This window comes from Micrasema longulum, unplaced genomic scaffold, assembly GCF_059751315.1.
Source record: "Micrasema longulum isolate JH-2025_06_02 unplaced genomic scaffold, ASM5975131v1 h1tg000097l, whole genome shotgun sequence".
Taxonomy (NCBI): Eukaryota; Metazoa; Arthropoda; class Insecta; order Trichoptera; family Brachycentridae; genus Micrasema; species Micrasema longulum.
In genome coordinates, this window is record NW_028277303.1 from 2609685 (window position 1) to 2633361 (window position 23677).

General features: G+C 33.2%; 1 protein-coding gene across 1 annotated transcript in view; it reads right to left on the bottom strand.

Moving 5' to 3' along the window:
* TrpA1 (Transient receptor potential cation channel A1) overlaps nt 1–23087 on the bottom strand; it is a 38931-nt gene extending 15844 nt beyond the window's left edge. The window contains exons 1-12 of the mRNA XM_088236639.1: nt 22989–23087; nt 17266–17422; nt 13484–13574; nt 11635–11830; nt 9259–9555; nt 8415–8654; nt 6816–6923; nt 6555–6733; nt 5463–5742; nt 3114–3283; nt 702–846; nt 93–191 (exon numbers count right to left, since the gene is read on the bottom strand). Of these exons, the coding sequence (XP_088092765.1) occupies nt 93–191; nt 702–846; nt 3114–3283; nt 5463–5742; nt 6555–6733; nt 6816–6923; nt 8415–8654; nt 9259–9555; nt 11635–11830; nt 13484–13574; nt 17266–17422; nt 22989–23084 (2058 nt within the window). The 5' untranslated portion in view covers nt 23085–23087. The remainder of the gene's footprint in view (nt 1–92; nt 192–701; nt 847–3113; nt 3284–5462; nt 5743–6554; nt 6734–6815; nt 6924–8414; nt 8655–9258; nt 9556–11634; nt 11831–13483; nt 13575–17265; nt 17423–22988) is intronic.
* Nucleotides 23088–23677: the final 590 nt, after the last annotated feature.

The following is a 23677-nucleotide window of genomic DNA, read 5'->3' on the forward strand; positions in this document are numbered from 1 at the left end:
CTTGGGTTTTTTGGTAGAAATTGAATTTGTACTTGATCTATTATTCGAAACAAAAAAATATCTTAGTAAATGCTTGTGGTTATGTGACTTACATTCAATGCAGGCAATGGGAACATCGTGAAGCTCTTCTTTCGTTTATAGTCTTCACAAGATACAACAGGACACAGCAATGAACTGAAGTTGTATTTTATCTATATCAAAAATACACATGTCCATTATTGAGAACTAGCCCTAATTCAATAGGTAACCTCAATCTGCTTAAGTAATAAAGAATTGCAGAAAATACCTCATTAAAATAAAAAAAAACAATTCACAAATTAAGTTTGTCATGCATATGAATGGTTCATTTGAATGATAAATAAATCTTAATAAACGATAGTTACTACAACATAGATGAAGTGGAATTGAGTGGGTAAAACGAAAATCTTTCTTAAGATCTGTTATGTCTAAACACCAACATAATGTGCATGTTGTATCTTCAATTCTTCCTTTATTGATGTGCGTGAGATTCTATCAAATTATTTACCCACTAGGAAACTTTCACTCTTTATAGTCTCTATACATTTTATAATATATTTTGATCCTAATAAACTCAACATATAGTTGTGAAATTTATTTAGCGAAAATACAAATATAAATTATTGAACATTTTGGGGAAAACGATAGTTTTAAGTAAGTTTTTGTAGATTTTATAGACTTACGTAAAAAGATTTAGAGTCCTTTTTGCAGTTGGCTTTAGTTATGCATTTATCCTGCACAGCTTCAAATACTCGCGGCATGAAAGCTATCAGAGCCAAAGTCACACAGGGATGTTTATCTGATCGGAGTATCATCATTTCAGCAGCTCTGGAATTTAATTAAATTAGAACTCCATCACCCATAGCGTTTAGGGCACTGCATCGGTATAACAAATGCAGCATACCTAAATAATTATATAAAGAAATAGTGATCAGCCTTGGCCAACTATTGCATAACGAGGCGGACTTGTCTCCACTCGATTGCATTTTTCAGGATTTTGTATGAAAAAGGTCATCGAGTCGAAAATACTCGTGCAGGATTCTAGGTCTATAGCACAAACAGAATTCTATTCAACAAACTGTATTTTTCGTCCGCCTAGCCATGGACAGCGGAATAAATCTGGCAGAGTTTTTTTTAGATGATGGCAAACCATGGACAAATCCATTTGTACAAATCCGATGCAGAAAAATGTATTAAATTTGACCACACCGACATGGCCGTCTCTATTGAGAGAACAACAGAATTATTATAGTTGTACAGAACTGGAACAATTGAACGTAGTTATGCAGAAAGCAGCCAGTCCACAATTTCAGAAAAATGAGATATTGATGTCATCGGGTGCAGTAAGGTCGATTCTATGTTCTGCTAAAAACAGCCAGACCGCTTTCATATAAAAAACTGTATTAATCACCTCCGGAAAAAGGTGTCGATCACAAAAACGGTATTTCTCAATTTGCAGAAATCACCCACAAAACTAGAAAAATCTTATAGTACTTTTAAAATCTTTTAAACTGGTTAAATACGCAATAAGATTCTTGTTTGTAATATATAAAAAAACTTATGTATTCATTGTTTATCAAAAACATTCAAACGATTGTGTAGATTTTATAATTCTCTCTTTTTATAAAATGGCTATTATCTCAGTTTCACTTTTCTATGGCTGGCTGCTTTCTGTATAACTACGTTAAATTTATTGTTGTATGTGTATACAGTCCTCCATCAGTTTTATATGATGACTTCCAAAAAAACATAGAAGAAGTTTTACATAATCTAAATAAAAACAAATATTATTGTTTGCGGTGATTTCAACATAAATATGTTAGATAACACAATACATGTTAAGCTATTTATTATTTATTTATTTTAAAGAAACAAACAGTCGACAATGAAATAATATATATTTTTTAAAAAATCAGACCAGCAAAGTTTCTAAATAAAAATCATACATATTATTAAATTGTGTTACAACAAAGGTATGTGTTTTTGTGTATTTGTATGAGAGTAAGTGTAGATGTGTGTTTATGTGTATTAGTGTGGGAGTAAGTGTTCAGGAGTATGCATCATTAAATAATAAGTGGAATCGTATCGCAGCCAGAAATAATAAGTCTTAATTTATTTTATTTTATTATTTAAGGGGTATGTAAAATATATCAATAGATGAAAAAAAACATTATAGTTAGAGCTATTAAAACAAAAAAGTTATTTGCATCTTTTAAGGTAATAAATTTGTTTATGGAGCCGACTAGAATAACTGCCAATACTAATTCCACACGTAATGATACTTTTTTCAGACATTGTACCAATACATCGATCAATAATTAGTAAATTGGACTCGGCTCATTGTGGCCAGCTAATACGAATTGCAAGTTGTGAAAGAAAATAGATTAAAAGAAAACTCTCATATAAACCGGTAACTGTAGATCGCGTGAGAAGAATGAGATTCTATTTCATATAATGAAGATTCAAAGAGTTAATTTTTTAAAACATTCAATTTTATTAGTGAAAATTCTTGGTGGAAGATCATTGTGATTTAATATAGAAATAAAAGATAAGTGATAATTAAATCCACAAATTTGGAATAACCATTCACCGGCTTCATTACTATTGCGATAATTTCGAGATTAGTATACAAAATAAATTTATTTTAATAAATACATTAAAAAAATGTTATTAAATATTTGTATACAATCACTTACCGTCTTTTCTATGTCTACCGGTTTCAAGACGTACGCGTTTCTGCGTCATAGAAAAATCGGTAAGTGGTTATATATAAATATTTAATAACATTTAGTAAAACGTTTGACCACAAAGTGAATGCTTTTAATATTAATAATAAATACATTTAATTTTGTAATACCGATCTAAATTTTTTTTAAAGTTATGCATAAAATTAATGATATTCTTCAAATTTATTTTTGTGATCCTAAAAAATCTTTTCTTTTATATTTTGTATGTTCGTTTTATTACTTGCAAGCGAATACAGAAAACAACATGTTTTTTGGAATGTTTAATTTTTAATAATATTTTATGAAAATGTTAATTTTTCTCCACAATAGACATAATTATAATATATTATTGTAAAGTAAATATGTCACCTTTTTTCATGTGTGACCATTGCAAGAGCTGATTCCGGAAATTTGTAATAGATAGCATAATCGATTGCACTCATATCCATAGCATTATACGTCAACTTGCATCCCATATTAAGTAATAGAGTTAATGCCTTTGGTTTGTTTTCCATTGTAGCCAAATGAAGAGCTGTATTCTGAAAGAAAAAACTGTGAAATTTATGTATTGTTTTTTTAATAATGCAAAAATGGAATGAAATTGGATTGAAATTATTATGTTTTTAAAACTGATATGATAAAAACATTAAAACTCAAAAAAACACAAACCCACGTTTTTGTCTGACGTCATCAATATTGTTACTTCTCGTTCTTTAGTTTTTTAATTATAATAATTGTCGAAATGATTGCTTTTAAAGACCAATAAACATAGTTTAATCAACTGACGAGTTGACATACATTTAAAAACCAAAAAGCTTATTTTGAATTTACGGCTTGTACAGCCTTTTTTAAAATACAAAATTAAATATAACAAAACTGCTTTTACAAGTTTCGCAAATAAACAAATTGAACTAAATATTATGCAGTATTCACATCTACAATTAGTATTTGCCTTTAGTTACGTTTCATGCAATAAAAATGATCAAGATAGTTGGATAAGTGTACCAATGCAGTTTCCTATGCACCATTAGATGCGGAAAGGGAATGATGATGATGATGAGTTTTATCTTCAGACGATAGGCCCACCAATATTATGAATAAGCGTATCGTAAATAATTAAATACGTTTCACCCGGGATTTTAAAATTAAAATAGTAAAATGCAAATTATACTAATAAAACCTTAAATAGTAGAGATGGGTGCGTAGGTTTTCACGGTCACTGTTATCAATATGTATATTTTTTGGGTGATCCGTGTAAAGCTAGGGTTTCCTAGGACAGCGGTGCCCGTATTTTAACGGCCGTAGTGAACGGTGATGCAGTAGACAGCCGTCGTAACGTCGACTAGAGAGTGGTTTCTTAGGAAAACGGTGTTAAATGGTGTTGATAACACCGTTTTCCTAGAAAACCACACTCTAGTCACCGTTACGACGGCTGTCCACTGCATCACCGTTCACTACGGCCGTTAAAATACGGGCACCGCTGTCCTAGGAAACCCTAGCTTAAGTCAGGTTAACTTTATCCTGAAGATGGCTCCAGCAATGGTAGCCGAATAGTTGAAACGAATCCAACTTACACGGGATCACCCAAAAATCATAGTAAATAGTTTAATAGTATTTTTTTGTTATTATACCAAAACAAACTTCTTTGAAATTTCATGAACTTACATCAATCGATCAAATAAGAGTAAAAATTATTCTGAAATAATACGCTTTTTTACTGTTGGCAACACAAAATTTTGTAGCCCGTTAAACTGATTTTTTATTTTAAAATACATAACATGTACTCATATTTGAAATTACCTACCGTACATTCACGGAGACTGGACCGCTGTGAACGTGCAAACCACGAGCCCACTGCGTGATATCGCATAATTGGCCCATTTCACACCACGGCGAAACTTTACACGGCATGATAAAATACAATACGGTGGATCAATACGTATTGTTTTACAGTTATTCATTTATTCGATGCCTGGCAAACGCAATAACCAAGATTATACCAAGAGTATACCAAGAGACCGACTAATCTCCAGTCGATTTCATTGTGCAGAATTTTTACCTGACAGTACTCGCTGAATTTTAATAATGATTTTCATAAAATTATCATTAAAATCTGTTTTATTAAGTTTTACTTTATTACTTGATTCGAGTTGTGGTCCCGTGACTAGTGTTGCGGACTCATGGATCAGAGATCTGAGGTTTGAAGCCCAATCTACCCCAACTTTTCCACTTTCTAATAGTGAGTTATTTACAACTCGTCAAAAATGGTAACCAGAATTAAAATATTTGGGTAAATTATAAGAACGTTAGTAATTATTTTTATATAAGAGACGTTTTTAATAATATTTTTATTAAAATCATTAACTATGGAGTTTTATATAAAAAAAACAAAAATATAAATATTATTAAATTTAAAAAGGTACAAACGAATCTAAAAAATGTCGATCCATTATAATTTTACCGTGCCGTTAAGATTAAGATGATATGTGTGAAACAGGCTATTCTCCGTCGGTTATCACGCGGCTGGTTTGTTCATTTGGAAATTCTTGTAATAATGAACAGACTTTAGGCGTTATATTTCAGTAAGTACTGCATTCTTTAAAGTGTTACCACAAGAATACCAGCGCAGCGAACTCAATGATGTTCTACTCTTGTTTGACAGATTATATGCATTACAGTAATTGAAAATGGAAAAAAAAAAATGAATTTGTTTTCAACCCCATCTTTATCCGTCTGGTCCAGAAGATGCGAGTGCACAGAATGCAGGAGTTCAACAGTCTGAGTGTACCCCGACATGGCAGCGAGGTGCAGGGGGTTGCGGCCGTGATGATCTCTATGTAGCAGCGCGCCCCTGGACAGCAGCAGCTGGATGACGCGAGTGTGGCCTTGCTGCGAGGCTATATGGAGAGGAGTTAGCCCTTCTCCGTCACTCTCATTAATGATGAACGCCCCCTTTAGAGAATCGAGCAGCTGGCAAACGGTGTGGTAGCGACCATACCTGAAAGAAGTTTCCAGCCCTTTGGATGCTTACACTAATCATGCTTTCGCGCTCGTATGTATTTTATGAGAAAACATATTATACATATTTTTTTTTGAAATTCTCAAGGAGTTTTTGTAAAAAACTTAAATTGACAAGCACAAAATAATGTCGGCTGGTGTAATGGTCAGCACGTTTGCCTACCATGCAAAAGGTCTCGGGCTCGATTCCCGAGATAGTTGATTTGAAATATTTATTTAAAAGGGTGTTTTCACACTGGAATATTTCACAGGACTGGTACCTAAAGCGTAAAACAAAAACAGATGCCGTTTAACAAGTACTTTATAAGTACTCCTGGGCCCCGATTACAATGGGAAGTTAACATTTATCTATAACTTTATCTACAAAGTAAAATTAAGTTTTTTTTCTAAACATGTTCAATTATATAAATATTAGTTTTTCTTCATAGACAGTCGAAGATAACTGTTAACTTCCCATTGTAATCGGAGCCCTGGGCCGCGATTATGAACGGCTATCTTCATCGGTAAATACTGATACGGTATAAACTAATATCGATATTTATGTACGAAATTGTGTATATTTGTATTAAAATTCAAAGTGTCTTCGTCGGTAACCGGTAATTGAACATATTTAGAAAATATAATTGTAAACATATTCAATTTTTCATACAGAAAACTTAATTTTACTTTGTAAATAAAATTGAATATAAATGTTTACTCCCCATTGTAATCGGGGTCCTGATATGAATTATTTTAAAGACAGGATATACTTATAAAGGTAATTAAAATATAGACTTATTGTTGGATTTTTACCTGGCTGCGAAATGCAGCGGACTTTCGTTGTTATTATTTTTCAAATTGATACAAGCTCCGAGTTGTATTAGATTTTCCAAAGAACGGATATGTCCACCTCTGCTTGCATAATGGAGTGGTGAACATCCCATGTTGTCTTTCTCGTTAAGTAACTGGCGGATGTTCTTACTCTTTTCGTGCTAGAAGTTCATAAAAACTAAGTGAGAACTTAATAAATACAGATTATTAATTACGCTTTCATAGTGGATGTGATTTGAGTACCTTGTACAAATTAGAAAAGTCTTCTAGACGACCTCCATTGAGAACCACTAGATGCAGTACATTCCGGTTGTTCATGTCTTTAAGAGTTATGTTGGCATTAAGTCGAATCTGAAAATAAATCATTTTCACTTCCTGTTCCAGCTTTCATTTTGTATTTGAGTTTTTTTTTTTTGTTTCGCGTTGTGAACAATGAACGTTTATTTTAGAATTTTATACAATACTTGCCTCCGACATTGAAAAAATAAAGTCTTAAATTCAGACCCTATCTAAGATAACTACGAGTATGTAATTTTTTTTAAATACTCCTTATTCATAATGTAAAAATTTTGTATGGAGTAATTACTAGATATTTAGTAAGGTGGTTCGATTTCTTATTTTTTGAAATTTCAAAACGGCCCCATGCTGAAAAAGGTGTTATATGGCCTACAGATTAAGATAAAAATAAACCAAAAAATATATTTTTACGATAATATTTACCGCGAGACCGTTGACGTTTAGGTATTTTAGCATTTTCATACTATTATTAAATAAAAAAATTTCGTAAGCAAATACGTTTTTTTTTGTATTAATTACAAAGATAAAACATATGAATAATGGATGCAATGTATATATTTTTACTATACGTATTGAGCAGTTTCAGAATACTTTATTTTTTCTTTTAAAATAAACATCAAAATTTCGGTTAACGGTTATCACGCCTAGTGTTAAGTCGGGCTGTAGTCGGGTAAAACGCACAAAAAATTAGGAAATCATACCATTTTGCCATTTCAGAAATGAATGTATTTTTTTAAATCGCTCAATAATAAAAAAAACATAAACAAGATAAAAACAATAATTATTAAATTTTAAATAATTTTTAAACAATAATTTTTTATTTGTTTTTTCCCCTATTCTACATACTATAGAACATCTTTTTCCAGAGCCATATTGATAATTTCTTTTTTTTCCATAAAAGATTGATCTACCCTAATATTTAGGTAATCAATATCCACTCTATTAACTTATGAGCGAAAGGCGTATTTTTTTAAACATTGTTCACTGTATTGGAGTAAACAAACAGATCATTATACTTACGCAAAAAAATAATTTGTACTATTTTTTTAAAAGGAAATTATGTTAATTTTCGTTAAAAAAGGTTTATCGTAATAAAATCCCCAACTTTCAAATTGTGAATTATTGAGACCATTAAAAAAAAAAATTCTTGCACAGAGCACTCAAATGAACACATATTTTAGAATTAATTCAAAATAAACCATTGTGCGGAGTCACGGATCGGAGGTCCGTGGTTCAATCCCCATTCAATCACAATACGAATATCTTACTATTATTAAATTTTAAAATGATATTAAGACGTTAGAGTTTGCTTTATAATTTTATGGAACACTGTAAATGTTTCGGAACGCTCGTCAAATTGAAATATTATAAGTATTTACTTAATTTTTTAATTTTCTAAATTTTTAAAGAATTGATTGTAAAGTAATAATAAAAAAAAACATGAACGATAATAAATTCAGAAATAATTATTGGTATTTCTATTACTTAGTAAGATTTCCAAGTATTTATTTTTACATGAAAAATAGTTCCGATTCGTAAACATACCAGAGTATGAACTGTTTTCCATCCTCCCCTAGAAGCAGCTAGCAATAAGGGAGACCGCAGTTCTTTATCGAGCGGGTTAATGTCCGACCCCTCCTGTATGAGATATTCTACTATGGCTGGGTGGTCGAACATGGCCGCACAGTGAAGCGGAGTCATCCTCTGAACGTCACAAGACATGAGGCAAGCTGCTTTCTCCGTTGGTTGCATTCCAAACATCAACTTTATAATGTCGATCGCACCCTGGAAACATATTTATTATCTGCTATAAGATACAATTAAAACAAGCGGAACCGGTTTCAATTTAATAGAATTAAAAGGCTGACCATATTGTTTAGTATCTAAGACGCTTGGCATTAGATTAGTGCTGGGATCACAATAATTAAATGTGATTTTTCTGAAACAAGGCATGGGTGTTATTCACCACTGCATGTGGGGTCTCCTAGAATACTGTAGTATTAAAAAATATATATGCTACATTGATGTATACAATTATGTTTATTTCTTCACATAAAACACATATTATACTCTCAGAAATTAATAAGCTCATTTTGGGACGGTACGCAAATAAATAAAAATAATGCGACAACAATACCTCCATAATAAACATAATTTAATATGATAATATGCATATTTTTATGATATCTATAGGCGTACATTGTATTTTAGTAATACAAATCGACCTTTTTATTAAAAATATGGCATAAAAAAAAACAAAATAACTTTTAGTAAAAAGCAAAATCTTTTTATTTGAATCTATTTATTTATATGGGCTAAATTTAATAAAAATATTAAAATGTATATAACGTTTTGTATCAATCCATTTTAAGTCATTAGTAAATCATACCTGGGAACAAGCTAAGTGCACGGGAGTAGACAAGTCATGTTGTTGCGTCGATATTTTAGCCCCTGACTTGAGACAAAGTTCTACAGCCTTGATGTCTCCTCCGTGAACAGCCGAGTGAAGAGGAACGTTTCCTTCGGAGTCATAGAAAGATATCATCTCCTCTCTACTGCAGCCCTTGGATTCTCCCCACTGCAGAAACACTTCCATGGTCTTAGAAGACGCATTTTTCGCAGCTTCGTGTATTGGGTAATAACCGTTGTTGCATGGACGCCGTGGACATGCCCCGAATTCTGTGATCTGAAACAGCCAAATTTAATATTTTTACTCGCGACTTATATTTTAGGCGCCCTTAAACAAAAAGGTGGACAGAAGAATACTCAATATCGAATTGCAAAGTTTATGTTGAAATTTTTGACATATGAAAATACATGTGTTTTACTAATAAAGCGAAAGTCGAGCTGGAAATAATTACACTCCGTAGTGATATTGCACTAAAAAGTACTATTAATGAAAACGATGCAGTTTTTAAGGTTATGGACCCAATTAAATATAAAAATATACTCAACTGTGCACTAATTGTCAAAGCGTTTTTTCGGCCAACCTTTTTGTGTGAACAGGTTTTCTCCTAATAAAAAACAAATACAGCAACATGTTGACTGACGAGCAAGATGATTTTGGCATTCACCAGCAACCGGATTTTAGGAAGTTATCCAAAAATGTAAATAGTCGAAAATCACATTAAATAGATTTTTTCTGTATGTTTTCTGTATATAAAACTTTCTGAAATTTCTTTTATTTTACTTTTATTTTTTTTTAAACAGTACGGAGGCTTATTCGAAGATTGTCAAAGCATGTTGCTTTTTGTTATTTAGAGATGTATGTTGTGTGTTTAGTTGTATTAATTACAAATACCTTTTAAGTATTTTGCAAATGGATATCTTATTTATAAGTTTCATTTTTACTTATAAATAAGATATCCATTTGCAAAATACTTAAAATGTATATAATATATCAAGATTATACCAATTTGTGATATATTTAGGGTACGACCATCCATTGGTTAGCACTTGCAAAATCACCCAATCGCTCAGCAAGCCGATAATTCTTTAAGGTTTTTATTCGATTGTTGGCTTTTTTATTTTTCATATAATTTAGAATCGAGGTTAGAAGATAAATCGATTTAACGATTAACCTAATTCATCTCTTCTCTTCCTAGGTATACAAGTGTACAGGTGTACCTACCTATGGTCACCAAATAGTGCATTGAGAACTGCTTTGGTATACAAACGATGATCAAGTTTTGCGCTTCAGATATACTCGTATCTTTGCGCGCAATTTCGTTCAGAATACAAGCCCAGCGCAGCGGTGCTATTCTGAACCGCTCTCGTGGCCGTAGAAAACACTTTTATCTCGCGTATTTTGTATGTAAAAGCTTTTTTTACGGCCGCGAGAGCGTTTGGCATATCACCCCAGGAGTGCAATTATGAATCTTCTCTATCTTTTAGACTAATTTTTGCTTCATATATGGCCACACTGATGATTAAACGTCAACAAATATGAACACGTGAAATCAAACATGATGATTTTCCTTTAGAACATTATTGCTACCTTAAGCATTACACAAAACACTTACCTAATTACGTGACTAAACCGTATAATTATATTTCTGTTTTTGAAGCAGTTTTATAGACCATTTGACATTTAATCATCAGTGTGGCCATTATATGAATCAAAGTGTGGTTGCATTAAAAAAAAACAAATTAATTAAAATTCAAACGAAACGAAATACCTACGTGTAACGTGGTCACATGTCGCAGCTAGACTGAACTAAAGTACTGCAATATTTAGAGTTTGTCCAAATTTTTGTAGACAAGGACTGGATTCAACTCTCTGGGGAGCTGTTAATATTAACATACTACAACAGAGATGAAGAACATTTTAGAGAAGGTAATATTGAATTCTAGGTATCTACAGGGCTAATGACCTGTCATTGGCTGGTTTAAGTGGACACTTTACACACTGTGTAACATTCACCATTCTGCCCATATTTGAACATCTATATTCCTTTAATTCATGCATCTGTTGATGTTTGTGAAGTTAAAGAGCTGAAACCTTTATTTGTGGGGTGAGATTCATCTAATTGAATTATTTCACCTACATATTAGGCAACGCCTGATTTTTTATTTTTTATATCTTTACTTCTTCATGGACCAGGTGAATTTATCAACAATATTCCGAGTTTGTCTAAATGATGTATCCAGTACGTGCATCAGGGTAGCTTTGCGCACATGTAGTGATGAGTAAAAAATACATTATGCTTTGCCCTCCCTTCCCCTGTTTACTGCTTACAATTAGATAAACGCTTTTGGAACTTACCAAAATTCTGGCACATTCTTCGTGATCGTATATGGCAGCAAGATGTAAAGCTGATCGTCCATGTTCACCGCCCTGCTGGATGTCTATGACGTGACGGTGTGCGCTCATAGCCCGCAGCGTCAAAGGCCTGTTGAGTTCTGTAGCCAGGTGGACGGGGGCCTGTTTCTTGTCGTTCAAAATGCTGGTGTTTACAGGCCTTCGAAAACAATACACACCAATTAACATAAACATATCCATTTATTAAGAAATATTTTTTTTCAAAACACAGCAGTTCTGTTAGCAAGCAGCAAGGATGATTTGCAACAGGTAGTCTCTAGAATGTATGATGTATGCCTGGAGAGCGAATTGGCGATGAACGATGTAAAGTAAGTCAAAAGTGATGGTATTTGAAAGGGATAGTGAGGTTACTGACTGCATAATAAATGTAAACAACGAATGTCTCGAGCAAGTAGAAGAATTTGTGTATCTGGGAAGCATGTTTTCAAGAGATGGAAGAGTAGAAAAAGATGATGAAAGAAGAGTGAATGCGGGCAACAAAATGAACGGAGCACTAAGCGCAGTAATTTCTAATAAAAATATGTCAATCGAAGCTAAACTGGCAGTGCACAACGGAGTTTTAGTCCCAACACTTATGTATGGAAGTGAAACATGGAACTGGCAGAGGAAGGATGAAAGCCGAGTAAACGCGGTTGAAATGCGATCTCTTAGACGAATGTGTGGGAAATCAATGTATGACAGGGTTACGAGTGATGAAATCAGGCGAGAGTGTAAATCTGAGTCAAGTATAATTGATAAGATTAAGAAAGGGTCTCTGAGATGGTTTGGTCACGTAGAACGAATGGACGACGAAAGAATGGTAAAACAAATATATATGGCAAAAATGAACGGCAACGTGAGACGAGGACGACCAAGGAAGACGTGGCATGATCAGATAAACCAAAATCTTAAGTCTGGTCATGTCAAAAGCTGACTGAACCGAAGGGCATGTATGACAAGATGTATGAATGTGGAGGAAGCTAAGAATGTATGCTAGGATAGACGTGTGTAGTGGTCCATTCTCTCTGCCTACCCCTACGGGGAAATGGCATGATGGTAGTAGTAGTAGTAGTAGTAGTAGTAGTAGTAGTAGTAATGTTTTCCAGTTTCATGAAAATTTTATCTTGTGTTGATTTGGGACGTATGTAAAAATACAGTTACATATCGTAGGATTTTTCAAAATAATAAACCATAATCTGAATTCAATTGATAAAATTTGAAGTTTAAAAACAATCTAGTGGTTTACAACAGAGATGGAGAGCATTTTACAGAAGGAAATATCAAAGTTTAGCTAATAACTATCATTGGCTGTTAAAGTGGCCACTTCACACTGTGTAACATTCATGATTCTGTCTATGTTTGAAAATCCAATTTCTTTAAATCTTCCATCAATTGATTTTTGTTAAATTAAAGAGCTGAAACCTTTGTTGATAAGGGTGAGATTCGTCTGGGTGAATAATTTATCTTATCAATTTTTATACTTCTTCTTGGACCATTTGGTTTGATCATAATGTCTTGAGTTTTTCCAGCATTTTTGTGGCCAAAGACTGGCCAACGACTGTATTTTAAATGTCACAAGTGTCTTCCTTCCTATAAAATCTATCTGCGAAACTAATTGTCCGAATATTTAAGAATTGACATTTTGAAATTTGTTATTTAACTTACCAAAAACATAAGTGCATAATATATTTCTTATATAGTGCAACAATTCTCATTTTTTTTCAGGTATCTACAAAACGTGTAAAATTATTTAGAATATCCACGTTTTCATTGAATTACAGACTAAAGCTAAGTTATTTATAAAATTACTTACACTTGCAATAAAAAGTTAATAACTTCCAAGGCATCACACTCTACAGCCACATGAAGTGGTGTATTTCCAGCGTTATCTTGTATATTCAGATCTAAAACAGATTTAAGTTAAAATTCACACAAAGCACCCTAAAAAATTGTACCTAAATATATACATTGAGGGGATCCAAAAGCCCACCCGCGGCGCGGTGTTATAGAGTCCTGGGGGACTCTGCGCAAAGAGTAAATTTAGCAAAAATATCCCCAAGGAATAAAAACTCTTCAGATTAATGAGAAGCAGAGGATGTATGGACGATGGCCAACATGTCGCTCCCACTCCTTAGGATCCCCTCTATACCACTGTTTTTTTTATTCAACAATAAAATACCTACATAATGTATAAACAACTGATTTAACAAAAATATAAAACAAAGAATCAAGCATACACTAATAATGATACTGGTAAAACCTTCTAAATGACTATATTTGAGAATATAAGTTATAAATGCAGTTACATGCAAATTTTCGTGCTTTATCAACTGGTAAAAACCATCTAAACCCTCCCAAGTTTAGTTTCAAAGTTATCGTGTGTGAACAGCACTCACATTTTTTCATTTTTCAAATGTTTTCTGGGGAAAACCATTAATTCCATTTACTAGATATTTTTTTCCGAAATTTCATCCATTCAAACAATTTAAATAAACTTAGATTGTTTTATAAATATGTATCTCGTCCAAAATATGTAATTGAGTAAAATTATTTCTCAGCATAGTCAATAATGCATTTAAAGGGTTTTACCAGTATTCCGACGGTACATAATATGACAAACACGAAAATAAAACGTTATTAATAAACATGGAGTTCGTAATGTTTAAAAAAAAGTCATGTGAATACGCCGCTTTAGAGTACATTGCCTTTTAAACGCAAAACTTTGCTTTATAACCTTTGTAACATAAGGTATTAATTTAAATTAAATAAATAAAAATACAGATGTTTCCACGGAAAAATTTATTTCATTTTTGAGATGTCAATAAGGGGGGAAATTGTTCATTCAAAAGTAATGCGGAAATATTATAGTATAAGTATCGCTTGTATCGTCATAATCATAGAAAAACGACGCATGTGATTTTCTTCATATTTTTACGAGTGCGGCTTAAACTAGAGATGAAACGGATATCCGGCAACTATCCGGTATCCGGCCTATCCGGCCTAATTTTACTTTCCGGCCGGATACTGGATAGTAGCTCATTATATGATGAATTTCTAATGTTCATTAAACAGCGAAAATTTCATGAAATCAAAGCCACTAAATTAATTTATTTACATCGACCGTATTTGGGAAAAGGGAAGTAATTGACTTTTTTGCATAAAACCGTTCGTCGGTGTTCAGATACACTCTAGAAAAAGAATTTAACCGGTATATATTATTTTTTCAATTGATATGCAACTCATAGATCGATAAGTGATTATTAAAAATATTTTAACCCCTTTTCATGTTATGCCAATTAAAAGTTTTGTTTTTAACTATGAGGGAAATTCAATATCCTGCTATTCGGCTAAGGGGCTCGCCGAATATTCGGCATCCGGCCAAACGGCTATCTGTTACATCACTCGTTTAAATATCATTTGACACGTTATGTTACAACTCGATAACTACATCTTCATACTTGGGTCAATTACACATACATATTTTTTAAACCGGGAATATAAAACCTTTTCTAGATCAAATATAAAAGAAAGCCGCATTTTTCGCACTTGAGTCGTCGTTTTACGATCACGACAACATATTCACAAAAATAACAAATATTTATGGTAATTTTTATGCAGAGTATGGATGTCTTTTTGGTTATGACGATCAAACACTTAAACCTAACCACGCTTAAGAATGGTGTAAAGAAATAGGTATTAAAACTAGAGCAAGAAGTTTGACAGATTCTTTGTCCATAAAAATTTTTTTTACTAAGTTTTATCAAGAAATTTGGCAAAAAAACATCTCTATTATGGATAAATATCACATGAATATATAAAACTGTCAATGTAAAGGTAAGCAATGAAAGACGCTTTTTCTAAAACACCGGTATCCGGCAATGACCTAAGAGTGGGTGGAATAAAACATAAATGCTTACAATTTTACATATTTATCTTGTTGAATAGTTTGACACATAACCGCTAAACCTCAGAGTAATAATTCGCTCTCGCTTAAAGAGACGCCCTTTACCTCTATTGCATAGAACTAAATCGTTCCAAACTTCGTAGTTTGGTTTTTAGTTTAACAATAACCGTGTAATAATGATTTCGGTTTACGCTTGCAATTCTCAACGGCTCGTTGTATTGCTGTAAACTGTAGCTAACTTCGTAGTAACACTAGTCAACATGATTTTTGTCGTACGAGGTGCACTTAATTCAGTATTTTATCCTGTTTTTAAATATGTAGTCGGAATTTCTCCATCCACGGATAACCTCTTGGTTTCATGTACCTCAGAACAGAAATTTCCTTAAACAAGTGATGCAAAGATTAAAGAAGGAATATTTGTGACGATCACTCAATGCATGGTGAAAACTTTGAGGCACTAGAGAATGCAGCTTAGCAAGCATTAAAAAAAGGTTGCTCAAAGTTTCTAGATAAGTCAGAATGTTTGAATATCAAACAGTTAAGAATGCAAAAAGTATTAAAATGTTTGAAATTATAAACGCCTGTTTCTTGGAAACCTTGGGTGATGGGGAAAAATCGATATCATATTTTAATTTAAGCGAAAAAATACTCTCAGAATCACATATTTTTATTTCTGAGTCAGCAAAAACATTTTTTGTTGCCCAGAGTAATTATAGAATGGTTATTGTCCGTGTTGGCGACTCTATTAGCCAGTGGCGTATTATTACTCTAAGCGCTAAACACACGTTAATTCAGTTTCGCTAACAATGTAAACATTGTTTTATTGAATTTTGTAATTAAAATAATGATTTCACTATTTTAGTATTTTTTTTTAGTTTTGGTTTTAAACTTATAATTAATAGCCAAAACGTCAAGTCGGTAAATTGCACTCTAGCTGGAAAAAAATCAAGGAGTTTTAACAACTAGTGTGTTAGGTAGAGCTGTTAATTGACAATAACATATTCTGCTTGCGACCTTGAATTCTTAGTAAAAGTATATCTCGACTTTAGCTTATCCCAGACAAATACTGTTAACTACAAGAATGGAGAGCACTGTTTAAAATGCAATTCTTTTTATGACAACTTTTTACGCTGCGTGGCGCGTGCGCGGCCTAGCGCGAATTTGTTGATCTATATAATAAATTATAAGTTTTAGCAAAAAGTTGATTAAGATCAAATTGTAGCTTAAATAGTGCTCTTTATCTGTTTATTAACAGTATTTGTCCGGGTTAAGCCAATGTCGTGATATTCTCAAAAAGACAAAAATTCTGGCATATTTTGCATTTTTTTAAAAACTTCCATTAAGAATTCAAGGTCGCAAACATAATTTGTTATTGGCAACTCCCAGCTCCATCTGACACACAAGTTATTAAAACTTTCTTGAATTATTTCTAGGCAAAACTATCAGACATCTGAGCTATAAAGCAGGATACAAAATCCATTATCTCAGTGGAACATTCCAGTTTCTTCCGAATGGGTTTTCTGCGGTTATCTATTAAAAAAACAAATCTTGCCATAGCTGACGATCCCTTCAGATCCTCAAATAATAGTAACAGCAGTTAGAAGTAACATAATGCAGTCAATCTTGCACATAATAAGCGAGACATAAATTAAGCAACTCCCATCTAAAAAAAATATTTGTTTTGCACTGACCTCCGCCCGCTGAGTTGACAAAGTTTAGTATGGCGGGGCGGTCGCGGGCAGCCGCGAGGTGAGCCGCGCAGCGCCCGCGGTTATCTCGCACGACCAGCCTCTCCGGGCGGGCGACATACAGAGCCCGAAACTCCTCTACGTTACCGCTTTCCGCTGCCTAAAACCGAATATTTGTTTGAATATTCCTCAATTTTTAGAGACCCTAGTAATAAATAAATAGCACAGTTTTTGATGGACAAATATTTAGACAGAAATGAAAAACTTATATGCGCACCTGATTGTGCACAGGGCAATGAAATAGGGACAGTAAAATTTAAAATATTTCTCCACTGAATTTCATGTCGTCCTTGCCTAGAATCTAATTCAAGACCCCAGGCACCGTTGGCCCACGCACCAGCCAATAATTAACCACTAATCTAATCTAATCTCTACCAGATTTCCTACTTCAGGTTTTTTACCCGAAAGTAGTCATCGAGTGGAAACACTCGTCTTCAGTTCACACTCTGTTTATTTTGGTGATGCAAAGATCTCAACCCCTTAACTGTTTAAATTTGTCGATCTTGATAAAAATCCCCCGTGTATTAAATCCATTATTTATCAACAAATTTTTAAACACAGGCATTAAATATATATTTTTTAGAAGCACGAACGATTTATTTAACATTTATTCTGAACAATCCATCATCAGGGTTCTGATTACAGCGGGAAGTTAAGAGAGTTATCTTAAATTGCCTATAAAGTAAAATCGAATCTTCTCTCCGAAAATGTGTATATTTTTATGATCTTTTTATTCGAAAAATGTTTAATTACATGTTACCGACCACTTACCGACGAAGAAACTTCAAGTTTTTTATAAAAATATTTTGGTTTAAAAAATATTTTTCTTTATAGACATTGACGTTTACTTATAGTTATCTTTGACTGTATACAAATAAGAATGTAAGTACAAAAATGTGTATATTTGTTAAAAAAAAGTATCTTCGTCGGTAACCTGTAATTAAACATTTTGAAATTGTTGCAAGGGAAGAGCATGTCTAATTAAGTAGAAACCTCGTAACTATTTAGAAAAAGGTTTTTCGAAAAAAAAATACCCACATTAATTGCATTAAAATCTAAACCAATAATGTAGCCTTTGTTACTTTATTACTGAAAGGGTAAGAAGTCATATTGGATTCTGAAAAGTTTTTCTAAAAGAAAGTTCGGAAATAAAGCCAATTACTCATATGTATTCTGAGAAAAACAAGATTTATCCAAGGGAAATAGCAAGATACTACTCGTATCAAAAGCGTATATAATATACAGTCAAATACGTACGAAATCTCAAGTCTGACAGTTTTATGGAAAAAAAACGGTTAGGTATGAACTGCTGAAATAATTAGGAGTAACTTTGTTATCTTGCTTGTGGCTTTTTTATTCTCCCATTAAAAATAAAAGTTTTTTTAAACGAGCCAATCTTTAAAGATTGTAATTCTTGAAAATTCAGTATTATTTTGCGAAACAATTTATTTAAGGATGCAAAAACCCATACGCTGTATTGTAACACTACATGCCTTGATGCCCAAAAACCCCAGACCCTGTGAACACAAGTCATCGAAAGGGTCGAGAGTTTTAAATACCTGGGAGTATACTCGTATGTTACGGAAAATGGCAGCTTTCGAAAAGAACTGGGTGCGGCTAGGAATAGCAGGCGCCACAGTTAACGGTATGAAGGCTGACTGGAGATCGTATATTTACTCAGTGAAAACCAAATGCCGCCTATGGATCGCCTGCAAAACACCTATTCTCCTCAATGGATGAGAATCGTGGCACCTCACTAGGGCCTAAAACAGCAAAAATCTGAGATTTGAGAATAGGTGTCTCAGAAGAATCTTGGGTGTGCGGTGGTTTGACTTTGTAAGGAACGAAGTAATAAGAGAACGGACGCAGCAATCTCCAGCGACAACTGTCATCAAACGGCAGCGATACGGTTGGCTTAGCCACTTGCTGCGGATGCCTCCTGAAAGCCTTAACCACGCATGACTACTTTACAAGGCGTCAGTTTCCAACGTCCTGGACGTCCACTGCTGACTGTTCGTGTGCAGTTCGTGTCAGAACTACGGGACGCGAAAATGACTTGGGAGGATGCACAGAAGCTGGCAGCCGACAGGGATGCTTGGAGGATCTTTGTGGACACCATATGCTCGCGGACATGGTATGAAGAAGAAGAAGAAGAAGAAGAAATTTAGAAGTTCTTCTTAATTACTATGGTATTAACCTTTTAGAAGAATCCTCATTAACCCTCGGCTGATATTATAGCATCATCCCTTAATGAGTTATTTGATACTCCTGTTTATTTTATCTAAAATGTTGTAATTTGATACTTGACTGTTTTATCGATAGAAAGGTTACAGAAACTTTCCTTGTTGTTTTATAATTTAGTCTAAAGAAAAGTAATGATTATTATCGACGATAAAATTATAAAGACAATTCCTTTACTTGTAACGAGTAAACAAAGTCAGACGTCATCGAAGGAGAAATATTTTTAAGAAGATAAATTTTGTACAATTTAATACTTAGGTACAAAAATAATGCCGAATTTCAGAGTTAATAAAATATGAACCAAAACAAATAATAAAGTAGTTAAATTCATGAGTAGTATTTACGTGAGAACGCGGCGTCTGAATGCTATACAAAATTCATGGGTGTGTCAATTTATTTATTCATTACACATTTTTGAGAGATAAGTCCTAACTCCCAAGATGATCAGGTGCCAGTTCAAGGGCTATAAATTATTCTAGTGTAAAAACACTGTTTTAGATAAATATTTAATAGTAAAGATTTACATTTAATTTTTTTTTATTTGGGTTCACCAATAAGGACGACAGGAATTTTATAACTCATGACGGCCATATTTTAAGCTCGTCACTTCAGTTTGTTTTTGTCCAGCAGACCAAAATACAAATCTGCTGAAATAGAGCTTTAAAGTTTTTTTATTCGAAATAGGCATAAATAAGGACCACAACTTTAGACAGAAAAAATTCTTTAAAAAAACACATTAATTAAAAAAATATATTGTTTAAATTTAATTTTAAAAATAAAGGCTTCCCCGGAACTTCTGTACAAGTTTAGTTAGAATGATAGTTTAGATATAAAATTGTAAAGCACCCTTGAGGTGATTTTTTACAAAAATGGTGCTATATAAATCAGCCAAATATTATTATTATTACTTAACTCGTTTTCGTTAAAAACGGTCCGTTGGACAAAAACAAACTAAAGCGACGAGTTGTCATCAGTAAGGTTTGCCATTTCATCGCGAGTCGTTTCACGTTGCCCCAGTACAGCGTTTGGAAATAATTGTTCAAATATTCTACCAAATTCGAGAAGTTTTGTTTTTACTCAAATAACATTTTGTTCAAAACATAGTCGTCATTCTGCTCCTTCTGAGCTCACTATTCGTCGCATAGTTCAAAAGTTTGGGACTAAATTTACTCTACACGATAGTAAGACACCGACACGAATTCCTAATGCTCGCAGTGAAGAAAATATACTCGCTGTTTGAGCAAGTGTGGCAGAAAACGATCATGTTTTCGCTTCGCGCCGTTCACAAGAGTTAGGCTTGCTCAAAATAACTATCTGGTGAATTTTGCGATTGGACTTGGGCCTACATCTGTATAAAATGGTATTGGATCAAAAGCGCAGGCCAACTGACTATCGTTCGCGTAGAGAGTTATCTGATTGAGCTCTAGAAGAGATGGAAGGAAATGCCGATTTTCTTCGAAAAATCATCTTCTCAGATGAGGCTCATTTTTGTGTCTAAACGGCTACGTCAACAAGCAAAATTGCCGCTATTGGTGTGAGTCAAACTCTCAAATGATTGATGAGGCTCCATTACATCCAGAAAAACTCACTGTCTGGGCCCCGATTACAATGGTAAGTAAAGGAGTTATCTTCGACTGTCTATGAAGAAAAACTGATATTTGTGTACGAAAATGAGTATATTTGCATGAACATTTAAAGTATATTTGTCGGAAACCTATAATTGAACGTGTTTAGAAGAAAAAAATGTATACATATTCTGCTCTTCGAACAGAAAACGGGATTTTATTTGTAGATAAAATTGAAGATAAGTGTTAACTTCCCGTTGTAATCGGGGCCCAGGCGTGGATTATTTATGATATATTGTTCGGTGGTACTTTTTTCCAAAAATGAGCAAGGACGTACCGTTACTGCGAATGGTGAGTGCTATTGTGCCATTCTGAATGTTTTTTTTTTCTTTAAATTGAATAAATTGATAAGGACGATATTCATTTTTAACAAGATAGCGCATCTTGCCATACAGCGGGCGTTACGATGTAGTTATTGAGTAAAACATTTGGTGAATCGGTTATTTACATAATGGTCCTTACAATTGACCACCAAGACCTTGTGATATGACACAACTAGACTATTTTCTGAGAGGATATGTTAAATCACAGGTTTACACCGACAAACCTAGGACTCTTGATGAGCTCGAAGCCAACATTCGCCGTACCATAGCCATTGTATCGCCCGAAATGCTGCACAGAGTCGTCGAAAATTATGATTAATGTACATGTTATAGATCATAAGATTATTTTTATTTTTTACTTAAGTACCTTGAATTATATAGCTATATAAATACATTTAATCCATGTAATAATCTTCACATTTCATTTAATTACATCGTTTGAAAATACCCTAACAAGGCCAAACAATTGCTATGAAATTTTTGTTTTTATATTTGTGAAAATAAAAGAAAGTGCTCAGTAGACTCAAATCAGTGTTTGATTTCTTATATTGTAAGTTTTCCTATCGTTCTTATTTGTAAACCCTCTATGTACAATAAATAGTTTACCATTATACTTTCCATAGAAGTGTTTTTGAGAAGTGAATGCAGAAATCACCTTTTACGACTTATCCGTCTTTTTAAAGAAATATTTCGAAAAAACGTTCGCCTTTGAAGGCACTAGTAAACGTAATTGGTACGCTGACATACAGAATGTGGTAGTATCTATTTGGGAGTTTTCTAGAAGTAAGTAGTTTCACAAAAAAAGAAAACCCGTCTATCTTTTCCATTTTCTAACAGATTTACGATTAACTGAAAATGGACCCCAAAATGAAATTAACACATTAAAATAGAGATGTGGAACATTTTGAAGAAGGACAGATGGAAGTCTAGGTATTTACAGGGCTCATGACCTGCCTATGTTCAAATAACCATATTTCTTCAATTTATATAAACAGGTTCAGAACTAGACTGGATGCCGCTTCAGATCTCCATGTTTAATTGTCGGCAATTAAACCTAATTTAAATGCTATTAAAAATAAGAAAAATTTTAATTTTTCACATTTAGTAAGTGAAATGATAATTTTTAATTCAAAATACCTGTAGACTTTATTTTCAAACTGAACATTACAACATGCAAACAATGAGGTGTTGGTTATTAAAATTCATAGATAAGGGTTCTGTAGCCAAAAGAATGGCAACCGCTGGTCCAGACTTCCATATTCCCTTCTCGAAAATGTTTTCCCTCTCTGTTGCAACAATTTTAGAACAAATTTTAAGCTTTAATGAACGGTAACTTACAAATAGAAAATACGTGGATTTAATTTTTCCTACAATTTCATAGTCCCTGTATTGGTAATGGAGCCATCGAATAAACAATGACATATTTTGTAATTCTCAAATAGTAAAACGTAGTTAATTAAAAATGAAGATTACTTACCCTGAGGATTCTGTACGGACTATCCGTCAGTAAACACACTTCTCCTACTTTCTTGGAATCAGCTTTTTCCAAATTGTTTTGCATCATCGTCTGCATCTCCCCTCCTTCCACACTCCTCTCAGTCACGGACTTGCGAGATGATAATCCAAACACTTTTTGAAACCACGGCTGCAATAAATTCCAATTAAATTAAGATAACTGACTGAACTTCTCAAATAAATAGAATATCCATATTCTTATTAATAAAATGCAGATACTGCGCAATATTTGACAACTATGAAATATGTTTTTGAAATCTGAATATAGTAAAACAGGACCTTTTAATTTTGTATACATAAATGCGTACTAATGTTGTTAAGTCATGTTTTCTTATTTTCAGGCCACTAAAGAAAGAAATAAATTTATATTTTTATTTGACTTATTTTTTAAACTGAACCTAACAATGTCAAGTGGGATTTAGGTACCTAATGCTTTCAGGAACTCCTATATAATTAAATAAACATTGTTTATGTTAATCTGGATTCAAACTCGTAGGTTTTCACGACCTTTCAGATACTTGTGATGTTTATCTAGGTTGTATTATTTATTGTTCGACGTTTCTGACAGTGTTACAGTGTCCATCTTCAGTTAGAAGAAAAATAAATTCAAGACGCCACCCCGTAAAAAAACGCATTTTCCTAGACAAATTT